Source organism: Stylophora pistillata, chromosome 11 (genome assembly GCF_964205215.1).
Source record: "Stylophora pistillata chromosome 11, jaStyPist1.2, whole genome shotgun sequence".
Lineage (NCBI taxonomy): Eukaryota > Metazoa > Cnidaria > Anthozoa > Scleractinia > Pocilloporidae > Stylophora > Stylophora pistillata.
Genome location: NC_142529.1, coordinates 18470625 through 18489367, shown reverse-complemented (window position 1 = coordinate 18489367; position 18743 = coordinate 18470625). Strand labels below are relative to the sequence as shown.

At 37.1% G+C, this 18743-nt stretch overlaps 1 protein-coding gene and 1 pseudogene across 2 annotated transcripts; one reads left to right on the top strand and one right to left on the bottom strand.

Annotated features, from left to right (window-relative positions):
• The window catches only part of LOC148720431 (uncharacterized), a 9807-nt pseudogene extending 3737 nt beyond the window's left edge, over positions 1–6070 (top strand).
• A 3239-nt stretch (positions 6071–9309) lies between these two features.
• On the bottom strand, positions 9310–18237 carry LOC148720430 (angiopoietin-related protein 7-like). 2 transcript variants are annotated; one of them, XM_088739197.1, is made up of 5 exons: positions 18084–18237; positions 11783–11848; positions 11223–11342; positions 11069–11143; positions 9310–10351 (listed from the first exon to the last, which is right to left on the bottom strand). In XM_088739197.1, exons 2-5 carry the CDS (start codon positions 11805–11807, stop codon positions 10077–10079), a joined length of 495 nt encoding a protein of 164 aa, XP_088595323.1. In that variant the 5' UTR covers positions 11808–11848; positions 18084–18237; the 3' UTR covers positions 9310–10076. The 2 variants fall into 2 exon arrangements, with proteins under 2 accessions (XP_088595323.1, XP_088595322.1); XM_088739196.1 differs by having other exon boundaries at positions 10760–11143; positions 18084–18236.
• Between the last annotated feature and the right edge of the window lie 506 nt (positions 18238–18743).

Here is an 18743-nt window from a genome sequence, read left to right as displayed (position 1 = left end):
AAACAGAAAAGAAATAAAGTGAGTTAAGCAAAACTCAAAATACACATGAGGGCGGCGGATTTGAACCACCTACGTCGCCACACTGAGATTGTCAATTTCCGCAATGCTTTTCACCGCAAGGCCACCGAACCGCCTTATTACTTATAAAACTTTATCTGAGTATAAATTTTACATTTAAAACGCTGATCCTTTTGCAATTTCAACCGCGGGCTCAAACGACTCGAGTCGCTGCTCGCCGATAGTCCGATTTTGAAGTGTCGCTCACGGCCAACCTGCTCGTAAAGTGACTTGTTTGAGGCTTGTTTGAGGCTTGTTTGGTATTCCTAGAGCTGAATCGACGTTGGAAAGTGGTTCAAAAGTGGGAACTGCAGTGAAAAAAGCTCAAGCATAAGTTCAATCAATCGATATGCTGTTTCTTCAATGGTGTAACTCGCACTGTGTATGTGTATGTTATTACTGCACTGTCAAGTTTTTATGTTTCCAGATACCTTGAATTAAGATTTTTTTCTTAAAAATGCGTCCTGGAGTGAGGAACAGGAAGTTCTGATGAGGATTTATATCACTCAAAGTGAGTGTAATAAACAATTCTCAAAACAAGGAATATGCACTGACGGTGAGTGACAAATACTGCATAAAGCTGATAACAGAGTCCTTACTTTAAGGTGACTAAAGTTTCTCATAGCAAGACCTATTGCTTTCAAAATGAGTAAGTAAAGATCTCAAAAGAGAGCACTTACTTCTCAAAGATTGTTAAATAATACATCATCCTTATGTCCTTCAGACAAGGATCTAAACTCCAGGAAGTGGTTCTTTCTATCAATATTTCGTGCATGTAACACAGGTTAGCCAGGCCATACTACAAACTTGACAACAACTTTTAATCCGACATAATAAACCCAAATTGTGCTTTCTTTAAAATGATTTACATTATTTTTTACTTAAGATACATGCACAGCAGCAAGTTTTATTTTGAAGCAAGACTTAAGTTACACCTCACTTCATTTGATGTATATCAAATTAACAGCAAAGTGACATGGCTTTATACCTAACACCAATTCTTCAAGAAATTGCACAGCTACATGTTAACTTAATATGATGACATTTTAACTATTCAATTGAAATCTTTATGCAGATTTACCAATACTAAAATAAACAGTATATAGCGGCTTCATGACAAACAGAAATTCCTCAAGGAATAGGTATAGTAGCCTTTCCTTTGATTCATACCGAAGATTACTCTTTCTCTTTGTCAAAAATCTAGCTACAGATTTGCCTGTACCTAAATGCTTGTCGTAGAGGCTTTATACCCAGGACATATTCTTCAAGAAATTGATAACGCAAATTTTCTTTTGAATCATATTGAAGATTAAAACAATAATAAGTTGACAGTCACAACAAAAATCCCTTTATAAGGATGAATATCCTTTCTGGTGTATGACTCAATTACTTCTGTCAACAAGCGGTTTATATTTAGTTTGAGATTCTTTACTCTGGTTCAGTAATTTTTTTGTACAATAATCACATGTTTTTAAGTAAAAATTACAAATGTTAGCAGTTTACATTCCATGCTTATTCTTCTGGAAGTTATAAATTTATGATTTATTTTGACAACCACTTTGATTGTCATTTAAAATTAAAAATTTTGTGAATTAGATGCAACAAGGATATTCTTAATGCTTTATATTTAGGGTAAACTAGGAACACTCAAAATTGTGGTCTTGTTTCATGAAGAATCACAGATAATAAGTCTGTTTAGAGAAAAATTATTGTAAAAAATTTTTTCAAATTATTTTTAGTTATATTTCCTTGGGAATTTGACAAGCACAATTCCACAAATATTTCTGAAATTTTGGCAAGCATTTATCATAGATCTAGTTGGAAAAATATTTCTACATAGAATGAATACTTGCTAAAAGCAAGGATTTGAGATATTTATTCAATAGGGGAAACACAAATGAATAAAGGCTGGTAGTTTCGAAAGAAACTGTTTGGGGCTGCGTCGGTGGGAGTAACGAAATAATTTGGATATATCAACTAAGTTGAACTGGTAAATTGGCCACCGTAACGGTTAAAAAAGCTGACGTTTCGAGCGTTAGCCCTTCGTCGGAGCGAATAGAGGAGTTGTGGGTTGTGTGTGCTTTTAAAGACAGAGAATGGAGCTACTTTATCGGTGGGAACATGGCAACGAGAAAAACAAGAAGAAGTTAGTGGAATGAAAAGCGTTCGTTGATCCCTGTGGGATTTAGACTGCCGGTTTGAAAGATGGCCTTTTGTTCAAGATTTTTACGGCTTTCCGTGCTACCTAAGTGTAAGGAAAGACCGCAGATTGCCATATGTTGCTTAGAGTGATTAGGTAAATTAAAATGTCTAGCGACTGGTTTCGATGTGTCCTTGTCATTCCTTTCCACGTCTTGAAGGTGTTTTCGGAATCGGTTTGAATGAAATAAGCGGAGGCTGCGAAAAGATAATGTTTGTCTCTGGATCGTTTTGGAGTAATTTAAAGTTTTTAAGAATGATGGATTTAACTGAGTGGTTGTGAGGGTGAAACGTGAGAGTGAATGGAATGCAGTCGGAATCTTCCTTATGCGACGTTTGTAGTGCTGAATGTCGATCAATAAGTTGGGCGCGGTGGTAACCCACTTGAACGACAGAAACAGGGTAACCACGTTTATCAAAAAACTGGCATATTGACTCTGATCTGTGGTGGAAATCAGAGTCATCACTGCATAAACGACGAAGTCTTAGAAACTGAGAAAAAGGAATGGAATTCTTAGCGTGCGATGGATGCGAAGACGAATATAACAAGTAATTATGCGAGTCTGTAGTTTTGTAATTTACGCTAGTGCATAAACCGTTGCCTTCAATTGAAACTTTGATGTCTAAAAAGGATAAAGAATTGTCAGAAATTTCCCAGGTATATTTCAGAGCCGGGTGAAAAGAAACATCTGCGGTTATGAATTGAGTGAGCTCCTCTCTGGTAGAGGAGGTAGCGCCGATAGAGTCGTCGATGTAGCGACCGTAGAGTTCAGGTTTGGACCCGTTGTACTGGCTGAAAAATTGATGTTCGACACAACCTACAAAAAGATTGGCATAGCTAGGTCCCATTTTGGTACCCATGGCTACACCATTGTTTCTTTGGAAGAAGTTGTTTCCGAATGAAAAACAATTGAGTGTGACCACTAGTTCGGCTAAGCGTAGTAGTGTTTCAGATTTAGGTTCCTTATCAGTACGTTGATCAAAAAAATGTTTATGGGCCAGAAGGCCTTCGCCATTAGGAATGACAGTGTAAAGAGACGTAATATCCATGGTGAAAAGAAGTTTGTTTTGGCAAAGGAAGTTATAGTCTCGAAAAATTTGAAGAGAGTGTTGGCTGTCTTTAATCTATGATGGTAAAGTTTTGAAGATGGGGGCCATAATTTTGTCTAGATAGCTGGAGATAAGTTCGGTAGGGCAACTACAAGCCGAGACAATGGGCCGATCCGGGTTGTTAGGTTTGTGAATTTTAGGTAAAAAGTAATTACGAGAAGTTCTTGGAGTGGTTATGATGAGATTTTTTGCTGTGGCCGCCAATTCTTGTTTAGTTATGAGTTGGTTGATTGTATTCTTGACGGAGTTTTGATTGCTGGCAGTGAGGCCTTTGTCGACCTTTTGATAAAAAGACGTGGAAAGGAACGACAAGGACACATCGAAACCATTCGCTAGACATTTTAATTTACCTAATCATTCTAAGCAACATATGGCAATCTGCGGTCTTTCCTTACACTTAGGTAGCACGGAAAGCCGTAAAAATCTTGAACAAAAGCTCATCTTTCTAACCGGCAGTCTAAATCCCACAGGGATCAACGAACGCTTTTCATTCCACTAATTTATTCTTTTTTTTCTCTTTGCCATGTTCCCACCAATAAGGTAGCTTCATTCTCTGTCTTTAAAAGCACACACAACCCACAATTCCTCTATTCGCTCCGACGAAGGGCTAACGCTCGAAACGTCAGCTTTTGAAATCGTTACGGTTGCCAATTTACGACTTCAACTTTGTTAATATATCCAAATTATAATAGTGGAAATACTCTTAAAATGAGAATTCAAAGTCATAATTCTGAAACAAGGAATGTAAATCTTATTTTTAATGGTGGCATTGTTAAACTAAAGAGCTTTCATTGGAGAGTATAAAATTATTAAAAGCAGAAATCTTGATCCTTACATTTCAAGGAATTGACTCTCAAAATAAGGAAAAAATCCTTGTTTTGAGTATCCACTGACTAACAATAAGAATTCCGAAAAACATACAATTTAGAGTGGTGTGAACATCCATGTACTTGCTTTTTCATCCTCGTGCTAATGATTATCTCAGAAGTGCGAAACAGGCTTCAAGGGCAGTACTCGGTTGCAACACAAGCATAGGCATGAACATAACAAGCTAATGTGCAGGTGGGCTCAGCTGCAACATAAACATGAGCACAAGCGCTCAGTCGCTGTTATGTTAAATAGGGACATGGCTGGTATAAGCAGTATAGTGCTTGCTGATTGCCTGAAAGTCTTTCGCTTATGTTTATCCTTACGCTTATGCCAATCAAGTCTTAACTAGACAGTATAAGCATAAAAAGAAGGCAACGTTTTGATAATCTTATGCATATATGCTTATCCTTCAATGTCCGTGCGTTCCATCCAGAGCATAAGATTTTACAGGCCTATCCCTATGCTTGCATCGCAAGTAGATACTGAGCTCAATAATGTTTTAAAGGTTTTATGCACTGAAGGGCTATCCTGTATACATATTCGTTACTAGTAATTTCCGGCCGTTTACCCGCGGGTAATCTGTTGATTTGGCCTTAAACACGCGCCACTGTGGGCAATAGGGAGGTGCGGGTTATGCAACAATTGTAAAATCTACTGGTGGTTGAATTGAAGAAAATTCTCACCTATCTGCGTTTCCACCTCTCAGATGAATTTTATTGTATTAAGAGTGCCATAAAGCGGCACGAAAACATGATGCCGAGTCGAGTTTATTTTACGCACAATTAGTTGCGCGACAAACAAATTACAATCGGCACGCGTGTAAACAAAACTTTGATGGTCACAAAAATAAACCGAGGATAACCGGCGCATCAGTAACAAATTTCCAGTTAACACTAGCCTCAGCTGAAGAGAATTTTCCCGTTTTAAGGGGCTTGTTAGGCCCAGCAGAACCAGAGATATCGATTTTTTTGAGAAATAAACATGACGCTGAACGATCGTTCGCACAAAATGTGGCCACGAATTCGCATTCTGTCAAGTATGCAACGTTGCGAATTGTAGAGCACAGTTGTACAAATTTCCTTTGCTTTTCAGGTGCGGGTTATCCACCAGTGCGGGTAATCTGTTGACTTTTTCGCTGCATGCAATAATCGGCCGTGCGGGTAAACGGCCGGAAATTACAGTATTACTATTATTATTATTATTATTATTATTATTATTATTATTATTATCATTATTACTATTATAATTATTATTTATTATTATTATTTACTATTATTATTATGATAAACAAAACAGCACCCTTTTGAACTTTCATTCCACAAAGCTTTACAGAAAAATCTGGAACAGTGATTGTCTTGCACCAAATTCTAGTAATCAGGCCATATTTTCTGTCTTTGAGGCCTAATTTAGTTTCACATCATATTCCTCATAATGCTCATTTACCACTCTAACGATTTATACCTTAGTATTGAAATCAAACACCCATTTCTATTGATGACACAAACTACATTGGCTTATCCAATTCACGAGTTGGCTCACAGAGCCTTCGATTTCGGTTTAGTATTGGTTTCAAAATGGAGGAGCCAAGTCACGAAGAGAAGAGGAAAAGATAGTGTCCACCCTTCAGATAACCTAGTCAAACAAGTTTAGAAAGTCATCGCAGACCCCAACCCAGTCTCCTTTAAATTCCCGGAGACAGGCTGACCGTCTTTCTTACCCAGGGCCAGGTAACTGCGATATAAAACTAAATGTATACAAGCGACCAATCACAGTTGATTATGGACATTCAGCAATCAGGACAGACCACTTCTGTAAGCGTTCGTTGTTTTTATAGAGTCCATGTTCCAACCGGACTAGTTCGGAAGAAGACGAGTTGTAGTTAAAAGATCCTTGGACAGCCATGCTTTCTATAGATACCAGCTGCATAGAGGCCAATTTATTGGTGTAAATATTTCCTTTAAGTTGAAATTAAGAAACATTGAGGTATATGTAAAGATAACCAACAATGTTTTGTACAATGTCATGTAGGATTGTCTTCTTGTAAATAAAGAAATCATTTGAAATTTTACCAAGGTTTGTAGGTCGTGGAGTTTCTTTTAATAGTAATTTCAAGTGGAAATTTGCCAAGCTCTTTTGCATTGCTAAAGGTAACTACCTTATTAGAACTAAGTTTCAGCTCCTGGCAATTTCCCTCCAGACGCATAGCGGCCTTGTCAGCGGTTCACCCGTGAGACTTACAAAGTCAACTCGATTCCACGTGTCAAATGAAAGCAACTTTGTTACAGAGCATAGTCTGGGACTTGATGCCCATAACAAAGTGCAAACTCTCTACTCTAAGATGGAATAAATGTTTTACGGGGGGGATTAGTATATGATAACAGGACTTGACAGTACAACTCTGAGTTATTGCACCAGATAAACTGCAGACGAACAGTTCTACATCAATTTTGTTCTGCTATTTCTTAGCAATGAATTGTGGGTCCTGTTTGGGTCTTGAGTTAATTCAACGACAAAGGCATCGTTAGGAAAGTGTCATATTTTTCAGGGCAATTGGAGTTCTGTCCGAAAAAAAAAAACTAAAAACAGTTAATTACGCAATAGTTCAATGTAAAGTCGTGATACATATCTGTGTTTGTCTATGGTCATAAATTCAAAATAGAGCAATTATCATGTTTATCGTTTCAGAAAAGTTATCAAGCCTTGCGAGAGAAAAACTGTCACAGAAATCACTTGTTTTTAGTGTTGTTTTATTTTTTTTTGTTCTCGCCCACATATTTGGTAGACTCTGTGTTAACAATATTTTCTTCTAGTTTGTTATGAAGCTACCGAACTGTTGTATTATTAGTCTACCTCACTGAAGCAATATGTTATTTAGCGCAATAGACAACAAGAGATTCGAACTCGCAGGACAGATGTCACTTTGAGTAGTACTGACTGGGGCCAGCTTTTGAAGATAACATGGAATAGAAATTTAACAAACATCATTAATTGAAAATTCAGTACCGGGTAAACGAATTTTGTTTTTACGCGCGAAATTGTCTCGTGTTAAGATGTGTACTCATGAATTTTATTGAAAGGTAAATTGTGATAAAAGGTTTAGTGAAAATTTTCAAGGGTGCGACTACAATCAGAGAAGGGATATATTAATAGACCCACAAAATATAATTTTTTTCGGGTACAATAAACGCCATTTGAGAACAGTGAAACCTTGACCATCGTTTATAATGGACTTAATCATTGAAAAAAAATATGGAATACCAGAATTTTTGCCCCCAAGTGTCGGGAGTTAAAATGATAATGATAAAGACTTTATTCAAAGAGAGTACACTAATTAAAGGTAAATTGAATAGATAAGTTTTGTTTTCTGTTATCTTAGAAAATTTTCACTCTTAGAAATTTTGAGTGAATGGTGGAAAACTCTCTTACAGATAATGGTGACATTTTCGTACACGAACATCTATCTTAGTTTGGGAAGTGAGGTATTGGGTACTGTCCAATTGCAGAATGATACGTAGCGTCCGTTAGTTACTCATTAGCTCTGCTCTGATCATATGCAATTGTTTCTTATTCCGTAATGTCACTTAGAGTTCGCCATAAACCTGAGAACTCGCCTTTGTCATTTGCCTACCCGCAAACTGAATGGGCAGGGGGGGGGGAGGGGGGGCGGCAGCTTCGGTCCTATCACTCACTCCTCTCTCTCCTCTCTGCTTGATATAGATTCACTTTTTCCGGTAGACATTAATGATTATTTTGGTATAGATCTGTATGATTGTCTTTTTCTTAGTGCTTAGCTTGAAATAGTTTTATTTTTCGGTAGTTGATATCATATGTAGACAAAAAAATCCTTGAAGATTTATAGGATAAAGTCTGCAATCCGTGGGTTGCCAAGGTAATACGATTTTCAGGCTACGATATAAATACTTATAGGTCATTTCACGTTTGGTGAGCGCGTACGATTTTTATTCGCAATGAGTGAATAAAAATCGTACAAGCGAACTAACAGTGAAATAACTTATTTATTATATACATACCGAGATTCATAAGCGAACAGAACTCAAAGATAAACATATCTTTATTTCCTTTCAAAGGAAAGCAACGCGCGGCCAAGCCGCCGTTCGGGAGTTGCACTGAAACGTCTTCCCTGTAAAATACTTTACAATGATCTAAGTTATCAAGCGAAAATGCCGTCAAAAAACAGAACTAGGTAGGATAAATGAAGAAATCCTGAAAATATGTCGAAATAAATTTTTTTTTTGGGAACCGTTATAAGGAACTTGCTGAGAAACTATTTTTTAGTCAAGAGGAGCGGCGAGCTAGCGACACGGTTGTTCACTAGTGAAAATAATGATGTAGCCAATCAGAGCGTCGATACGTCGTTTTTCACAAGTGAAAAAAAGATTCTTATCACCAATAAGCTGGCTCCTCCAGCGCGAAGAGACTATGTTTATCTCGATGCTTTTTGGCGTGTAAATCTCGGTATGTATATAATAAATGAATAGTATATAACACTCTTCATTAACCCTTTAGTTACCAGTCGTACAAATTTGTACGATTTTGGCCCTGACAACCATTTTGAATTATTAATATCAGACCTGGTTACTCAGGCAGGAGCTGAGTGTATCATGGGAAAGTTAAATGCTTGGCACTCATTTTGAAATCGTTTTCGAGTAGTTTTAGTGACTTCAACAGCGTCTTTGAAAGGGAAGGAGACATTTGTTGTGTAGGTGGCTTTTAAAAATGGCGTCCGGAAGTATTCCTCCAGCTGAGGCGACAAGAAGATGTGTTAGAGGTGGTTCCGATGATGAAAACTCTGATGAAAGTGAAGATGACATTTCAGAATGCAGTGAGGAAAGTGAAGAAGATTTAAATTATGAGGAACAAGAGGCTTCTGGCAGCAGTGAGCACAATTCAGATGCGAGTGAAGGTTAGCATTTCAGTGTTTTTCTTTGAAATTCAATGAGACTATGTTTATCTCGATGCTTTTTGGAGCGTAAATCTCGGTATGTATATAATAAATGAATAATATATAACACTCTTCATTAAATCATATGATAAACGACACATAACTAAAAGTTTCTTTTGTAATATCATCTTCAATGGATTTATTGACCCTGTTGATAGCGGAAAAACAAATAAAGTTTTAAAAATTATCACAAGGGATAAAACTGCAAAAATTGGAAAAAAAAGATATAAACTTACGCTACAATACGCTAATAAGTTTCATCTATGAAAACTTCTTCGCAAGTTATGAGAACATCATTTTGATTTCATTTCAAAGAATGTATAGGATGTAGCTTTCCCCTTGTTATAAAATCCGCTAAGAATCAAATAGTTGTGATACCAATGCAAATTGCCAGGGTGTATTTTCTTAATATCTAAACCAAAAGACTATGGTTGAGTCTATATGTCGTCATTTTTTCTTATTAGCACGTTGTAAAATATTTATCTTAGAAATTATTCCTTCATGTTTTAAAACAGCATCTATTGGCATGGGCAGATGTAAATTCCATCAATGTAGAAATTAAATACGCGCATAAATCACTGAGTAAGATACAATAAAACTAGATTAAAGGATATTTTGGTTTAACTCCGACAACAGGCGATCTAATTTCTGACTCGTAGAATTTTTAAATCATGGTTTATAAAAGTACACACTAGGAAACAGTTTACGATTGTGTTTCCCTACAGGAATATATTTAAATTCAGGCAAGGCAAAGTGAACACTCATCATCAATCGTAATCAACGAGGGATATGACTGGGCCAGTTATAAATTGCCTATCATCTCCAAAAACAAACGATCAGACCAAGTCAAAATCACTATACTCTTATGAAGAAAGTTCTACAAAAAATCCACTGGTCTAATTTTTAGTTCAGTTGATGTGGGTGAGCTGCCCTCAGGACTTTTATCTAAGTTTCCCCAGTAGATACTGGCCCTGATTTCCTTCTTACCACGCGGATAAATTCCATTGAGATTTGACCAAACAGCACAATCACTACTGTTACCATACCACCAGCCACCGCCTCTTCTTTGAGGGCAATCGGCAGGATCCCTATCCCAGGTACCAAAAACGAAATCTCTGTGAGGACCGAGGGAATCAGAGAAAACAGTTTCATCTGTTATAAAATAAACAAAAAGAATTTGCTTATTTCAAAAATCAGCATAACACCTAAGAAGCATTAGAGCTGTTGTTTGCCGCAAAAAGCAACAGCAACAACAACAGCAAAAACTGAACAGAACTAAATTTAAACAGTGGGAAGATGCTGTTTCAATGAATCTATTTCGGTTGGCATACAAGTCACAAATCGTTGTTTTAAGCTCCAATAACGAAGTAGGGTAAAGCATCAAGATTTTGTTCACAGCGTGCAAGTCCGATAAATGATTAAGTTTTTATATTTTGCTCAAGCCGAGTTCATTAACTGTTTTCTTTATATATTTTGGGCTTTGGTGATGAGAGAGAAGTATTATAAAAAAAAAAGAAAAAAAAAAAAAAAACCACAAACGTTAAAAAGCCTCTCACTGACTTGTTGTAACATTGCCAATGTACAGCTTATACATAGCTGTCTCGTTCCCAATCCCGAACCAGCCATACTCAGCGTGAGCAGTTTTTCCAGTGGCTTTTCCCAGACCAATTCGCAGTATGTTTTTTGTCTTGTTTGTTGTCAGGCGGTATATCTTGTCCAGTCCGAGCCAAAATTGACCAGTAAAGTTACCGAAGCCATGTTTATAGTCATCCCAGGTACGGTTAAAATCAACAGAGCCATCCACTCTTTTCTGAAACACTACCCACCCCCCACCAGCTGTTGTTTGGTCACAATATACATTAAAGGCACCTGAACCATCTGGGTCGATTGCGTAAACACCGCTGATCCTATGGCCGGATTTGTACAGCTCCGCGCAATTCTTAGCTGTAAAAAAAAAGGAATAAAGATATTTACGAAAATTAATAAGGGGAATCAACACTTATACGAGCGTAGAAAATCTTACCTGGGCATGGCAACCATGTTCTATCACGAGTGTGGTTCTTCTGGCAATCTATTGGGGCTGCACGCATTGATGGTACAATTTGAAAAGTCATGGGAAGTGCCAGAAACAGCGTAGCAAAACCTGAAGTAAAAAATTCATTATACAATAGAACTAATAATAATTATATTAACAATAAGTATAGTAATAACGGTAATAATCATAATAACGGTGATAATAATAATAATGATAATAGATATAGATCCTAGACGACGCTATGGTTAGCCACAGCTTATCGCCCAGCCACAGCTGTAGTTTTGTTTTTATTCTGGGAATCTAGGTCTAGTACAACAACTTAGGATGGGGCGGGAGGATCGTGTTGTTTTCATAGAAAATTGAACGCCAATCATCTTCCAACTAGAAACTGACTCACCATTCCTATGGCTGAAGCTAACTTAAAACTGAGTCTGCTCACCACAAGGAAAACTTTAAAATGAAAGGATTGAACAAGCTGATCGAGTTTGGAAATGGAATTGAACAGAACTCAGAAGGAATTTTGCACCAAACATCTAGATTTTACATACCTACTCCTTGTCGTATGCCTCTCATTGTATTTTTGATGGTGCTGTTTGCAATTTTACTCACAAAGGCTGCAAAAAAATAATAATAATAAAAAAAAAATACAAAACCATGTTACGACTTAAAAAAATTCAAGTATCGAAACTCCTCAGAAAAAGTGCATTGGCAAGGACTGATAGGACTTTCGGGTAAGTTCACTTACTTCCCTTATCTAGTCACTCTTACCGCCCACTTTCTTCGTTGTTCGTGAAAGGCGATAAAGCACGAGCGAATTTTCTTAATTATAAAGGCAGAAAAAGGAGATAAACCTATGTTGTTTCAATTTTGTAATAGTTTAGAACGTACCCAATTACTTAAAATAGAACTTACGGTAATACGAATTTGATCGCGATTTCCGACACAAAGTTTTTGCAAGTTCTAGTTCGCCTTTTGTCAGTCTCGTATGGATTTCCTGAGAACTTGTACGTTTATTTTATTTCGGGAAAGTGACCTGGCGTCGTTTCGGCTGGTGTTGAGAAATCAGCTAGTCTTGAAAAATAATCTTAAATTATCTGGTTTCGTCGTCTCCTGTTCAACAGGAAATATCTAGCAACCGTAAATACCGTTATCTGATAAATAAGTGGCGTGAGTCTGTACACTGACCTCTTCCGGTTCGACCCTTCAGATTGTCAAATCTTTCTTGTTCCCTATCCGAAAAGGCGCGAATTTTTGCCTTTGAGCGTACTGTTAAACTGCTTATTGTCTTATCTAGTCTTTGGTAAGTCATGTTCAGAGAGACCATGCACATGATTAAAATTAAGCAAAAAAATATTTTATGATTCAGCTTTATTTTCAAACGTTAGAAGAGAAGCGTGACGGTTTGTAGGACAGACACCGCACTTCCGTGTCGGGGAAAGAAGACATTCTTAACTAGAGAGGGGACAACCTGACAACCCAAGGAGGGCGCAGTCATGAGAACTGCATAGGGTGTAGGAGAACGAGTTGGGATAGGTTTAGATTTTATATAATAATAATAATAATAATAATAATAATAATAATAATAATAATTTTATTTATATAGCGCTAAAATCCACTAATTGTCCAAAGCGCTGTTACCCACCCAGCCCACCCAGGGGAGGACATCCATCACACAGTAATCTCGTGCGTGGGAAATTAACGTCTCCTGCCCCTAACCCTGCAGGAGACGGGACCTCCATTTATTCGTCCCTATCCGAGAAGACTAGAATATCTAACCAATTCTTGATGTTAAAGAAAGGAAGCATATTCTTCTCAGTTAATTTTAAGACCCTGAGTGTTGGTCCGGCCGGTATTGAACTCTCGACCTCCCGCACAGCAGTCCGGCGCTATCCCAATTGAGCTAACCAGGCTTTGGGATTTGTGATTAAATCCAGGATTTTGTGATTAAAACCAGGATTTTGGGATTTGTGTTAAATCTGTTATGGTAATTGATCGAGGCGTAGTTTCGGCTGTTCTTGAGAGTCACAAAACAAGGTTAAATGAAGATAATAGCTCTTATTACATATTTTGAAGTAGTCGACGCAGAAAAGATAAGAGGCCTAAAAGCGATAGATTTTCCTTCGTCAGTTTCGTTAATATTTGTGAAAATTGCAATGCAATGTATTTCTTCTAATATAGTACGTTGCTGCAATGGAAAGGAGCGATATCGTGGTCCTGTCAATGAAATTCGACCCTGATAAATCTTATTTGGTATTATAAAATTATACCAGGTTAAAATCTCTTAAATGTGGGATGACAAGCAATGACGGTGTTTTCGCGATCGAGTTTTAAACCCTTAAACTCCCAGAAGTGACTGACATATAACTTCGCCCTATTATATCCCTACATCATCCTGCAAACAGGTAATGAGAATACTCAAACTTATCAGGTAGAAGTTGTTATCTTGATCAAACATCAAATTCTCGTAGCTAATCTACAAGAATATGTGTAGCAGCTAGAGTTGAGAATTAACATTCAGATCCTGGAAGTAATGGGTTTAAGTGGTTTAATGACTGATATCCGTAATCTCTTCAAAGCAGTCGCTTTTCCGACTTGTTTAAAGGCAAACGAGTTGGTAACCTTCAACGCGAGTTCAGGGAAGCCAACCTCTGGAAGTTTTTTTGTTTAACGCCAGCCCTCTAAATCGACGGAACTTGATTTTATGCACTACCCCTTGTAATACCTTTATGGTATCAACCTCCCCCGACAGTGAGATCGAAAAGAAATCGTTTGAATTAAGTGCGATTGTAATTAATTTAAATTGAGTTCGTTCTCTTTTGATCCCTTCGGTGGAGAAAAGTAATGACATATCTACGTTCCACGACCTCAGAAGCTTTCTTTCTTTAAATCATTCAACGGCGTCGCACTTAAGTATAATTCCTCTCTTTCGACCTTGCAAATGCAACATGCTAAATGCCAACATCATTTGCATCTGTCGCCATAAGTCCGACAAATTGATTTCATTGAGTGCGTGCTCCTCTAAAGAGCTATGATTTCATCTGACGAATTGAAAATACCGCCGCAGATTATTTTACCGATTAATTCAATTAGCTCATACAATTACAATAAACAGCAAAAGATTTACAACTAATTTACATTCTTGACCTCGGCGCCATGAAGCGGATGTCATAAATAAGCTCTCTGATGATCCTAAGTGTCAATCTAGAGAGATGTCGTCTTTTTTAATTTGTTGTAAAGTTAAGCATAGCGTGACAAAGCGTGACAAACAATTCTAAAGTAAGCTTTGATTACATAATTACAACCGGAAATATAATTCATGTGTAACCGTTTGTTAGAGTATTCGTGAAAATGTTCCTACTACGTGTCGCATAGAATATGGAAACTTGTACTTGTTTTCCGTCTAAAAACACGTAGGAACACTAGTTCCGCAGGATCCACGAAAGTGTCCTCCGATATCTGTGAAGTTGCGGATACGTGGTAATTAAGTTGTTTATTCCAAGGGAAACTCGTTTTATCTTCTGTATTTTTTTATCACGTATGGTTTAGCTACCATTATGTATATAAGAACCTTGATTCAAGCAATAAAGTAGATTCAGTTGATTGTAAAGCAGTTGAGTGTCATGCACCCCGTGTGCGAGCTCGCGTTAAACCCAACGTTTGCCTAAGCATCGAAACAGCTCGACGCTAACCGACCCTCCGCCGAAATTATACTACAAATTGTTTCAAAGGAAACCTTACTCCAAACCATTATATTTCATATTCCATGTTATCTGATTGTATATTTCGTGACATGGCATACTCCTTCATGTATTAGAGTGGAGTAGAGTATAAGAGTCTATAACATGCCATGGACTGTAATTCTATGTAATACATATTGTAATTCTATTGGACCATAATTCTATTGTAATACATATCAAGGCTGCGGTAAAAAATAATAATAATAACAACAACAAACAAGCTGTCAAATCGTGGGGGTACGAAATTCTTATTGCACGAGACAGAGCTCAACGCTTTGATTTTATCCAGAATGTCCAAGATTGCGGCCAAAAACAGTCGTGCAAAAATTTACATGTCCACTATCAAACTTGCGCGGAAAGCTAACGATTTTTGGTTAGACCAGACAATCCACCTTTTGAGGAAGTGGAAATGGACAATCTAAACTAGAAAACAACAAATTTTAAGGGCCCACATTCAATTTGTTTGAAGATGTGCAAGTTCGTGAGAACTACGTAAGTGCACTGCAAGAATTTGGGATAGGTTATCAACCTCAGTCTCATGATCCGTGATTAAATGGTGAAAGTATCAGCTAATTAATCTTCAGAGCTACGAATCAAAATAAAGTTATCACTTTTTCCTGGTGTTTCACACGTAAGGCTAGTAATTGCATTAAGTGTAGTACATCATCGGCCTCCAAGTGATAGATTTCCCTTCGTTAGATGTGTGAATGGCAATGAATGTTACAAAGCTATTGAAGTGACGTTGACAAATTCACTCTGAAGTGCTAAAAAGTAATGGATAAAACAGCAGCATGGCTACTGTTTATGAATAAGTGATTGGGGCACGCCTACTTACAGACGACACAAACGCATTCTCTCAACCAAAATCGTTGCTCTTTCCTAGTCACTAATATTCACGCAAGGAACCTTTGGTGCAATACGCTCAGAAATCTCAAAAAGTTATACCTCGGTACATATATATTTTCACTGCCTTGTGAGCAAACGGTTTGGAAGCATTTCGCACCATTAATATTAATGAAAGAAATGAAATCAGGAAAGTCTAAAATCGACTTTACTGCTTAAATATAAAAGAAATCAAAGACAGATATTCCAAACGCTCCAAAAGAAATGATTTGTTTTCAATATAACTTGAGAAAAGATGAAAAATAAAAATATTGGCAGTTTTCCGGAGACTCTAACCTTAAGCTTCTCTAAGCAGTTTTTATCAATCCATCCATCAAATCCCACATCATCTTGCTCAAACAGTTATGATGCCTACAACTGTTAAAATCATTAGAATGAAATCATTCCCGTGAAAAGTATCTCTTGACCTTTCCTTCCCCATTCATTAAGCAGATCCTATCAAGTCTTTGTCGATCTCGTATTTTACATACGTCATCGTTGAGTTGCTCGACAGGAAGTTCATTTACTTGTTTGCTTTGATAGAGGAGACGAATTACTTCGCTGCTGTTTCGTGGCATACTTACATTTTGGCGGTGCAGACGACTGACTCGTTAACTAATAATAATATTTACATTTTTCTGAGCCTAGCAAACGTTCCACAGTTTATGTATATTTGCTATATGTTTGCACCAACTTTTTTTTAATTTACACTGAGCAAATATGGTGAAAATACATTTTTTCGTGCAGTGTTTTGTACTTAAAAAAAAAAAAAAGAACCAAAAAAAACAAAAATGTTTGACATGTCGGCTACGCTTCTATTTGTTGACTGGCAGCGTTTTGCTTTTCAAACTATAAGGAAAATTATTAGAATCCTCTGCCGGGGTTATCTATGTAGGCGAAAGTTCAAAGAAGCGTATCATCGGACCTCATAAGGGCGAGTTAAAGTGAAAGCTGAAAATTCCAGTTACGGTTCAAGTCCTTAATCGCTCGCCTTGGCATTTTACCATAAGGATTCGTTTTCTCGACGAAATTGTATCTCAATCTTATCAGACTGATTGAATTAAATCAAAACAGTAAAGGGAATAACTGTTAAAATGGATTCTTGAGTTTCTGAATGAATCACGAATGGCGAAGATTGGTTCAAGAAATATAAGTTGCATTCCACTGTGACCGTCGATGAACAGGAAGCGAACGAAATGCACAGGATCGGAGTATTGATTGGTTTAGAAAAAAGTTAAGTTTATCTGGAAGAAGCCCAGTTTCACCTTTGCATTGTAAATCTATCTGCATATTGAGAGCTAGGGCTTAAATCCACATAGTTTGAAAAGCCTATTTGATCAGTGCACAATCTTACTGTAAGGACTGAAAGGACAGCTGAGGCATTCGTTCTTAAATTCTTAGACCAGTCAAAATTCGAATCAGTACTTAAACGCGTATTTACCATCTGTCACCTCTACTTAAACGCTCTATTCTTTGTTTTGCTACTGCTTTGACTATTAATTATTTTCTGTAACTTTTTTTTTATATTCAATTGTATTTCGAAGTGAACCCTCTCGATGAGTATTTTTACTCTTAGGGTAAACTTTGTCCAATTTATATGTTTAAATTAAAAAAAAAAAATTCGAATCAGGCAAATATTATCTTGCTAATTTTTAGGGAAGCCATTGTATTAATTGTCTATAGCTATTGATTTAGCTTTCCATTGACTCGACACTGAGTTGCCATTTCCATCTTCCCAAACCAAAACAAAAAGGAATTTAAAAATGAAACGCATTAGCTCACTTTTAGATAATCTTTTCAATCAACCGATTGACCAAGCCGTTCGAGTTTGGAAATCAAATTTCACAGAACACTGGATAGAAGAGAAAGTTATGGGCTACCACGAGCTTGGAATGTGTCAGATAAACTGATCGTTCTTTATACTAAAATACCATTGAAAAACGTTCCGCAACGTTCAGAGTTCGACTTCTGTCCCATCCGAGTAATGATGTATACTAGGGTTTTCGAGTGTTCTTGCTGTTTGCAAAATTACTGATTGTAGCGTGCAAACCCTATTAGGTAAGAGTTGGTACGACTCTAGCCCACTCAGAATTGGAAAGCTGTAGCATTAAGTGACAAATGTCTGACGGAAAGTCCTACATTTGAAAAAGTTTATATGAATAAGATCTAAGCCCGTAAGTCTCTCGTTATAAACTGCAAATTGTCTATCAAACAGTCAAATGTTACAGACCTGTTCCTTGCGAGCATTGGATTGTAATTCTTTTGGTGTAATTCTTTGGATGCACGCACCCGGTTGAACAAAATAGTTTATTGACGACGACCTCAATGGTAAGTTCTTATATAAGCTGCGAGGACTCTACCTGCCGCTGATTGTGTGTGCATAGTTTTATGGATATATGTCATGATAGTCAAGTCCTTCCCTTATCGCCAGAGACAGCACTAATGGTCTTAATTCTATCGACAATGGCCGTCACGGGGGTCCCGTTCAAAACTACTTATTTTCTTAACTATTCTTCGGTAAGTCATGTCCAGCGAGGCCATAAGTACTGTAAATATATATATATATATATATATTAATTTTCTATTCGACAACATGAGTAACGTAAAGGAAACTGAATTTCTGTTGTAACAGGCATTCCACCTCCGTGGCAGGAAATGACGAAATTTTTAATTGGATAACACAATTTCCTACGAAAATATGAAGTTCCTAATTGGATAACAAGAAATCGTTTGGGCTGACCTTTGATTGAATGCATCAAGCATGAGAACTGCGTATAGCTTTTGCATATAGCGTAGAAACAAAAATTGGGATAAATTTCGTTATCAATCATAGGATATATTAATGTTATATATAATTATCTGAAATGATAAAATAAGGCGTACTTTCGTG

Coding starts and splice junctions, on each gene's coding strand:
- LOC148720430 (XM_088739196.1), bottom strand. CDS start 11,807: ATGAGAGGCATACGACAAGGAGTAG. Junction 11,343..11,782: donor AGGCATACGACAAGGAGTAG/GTATGTAAAATC, acceptor TTTTTACTTCAG/GTTTTGCTACGCTGTTTCTG. Junction 11,144..11,222: donor AACATGGTTGCCATGCCCAG/GTAAGATTTTCT, acceptor TTTTTTTTACAG/CTAAGAATTGCGCGGAGCTG.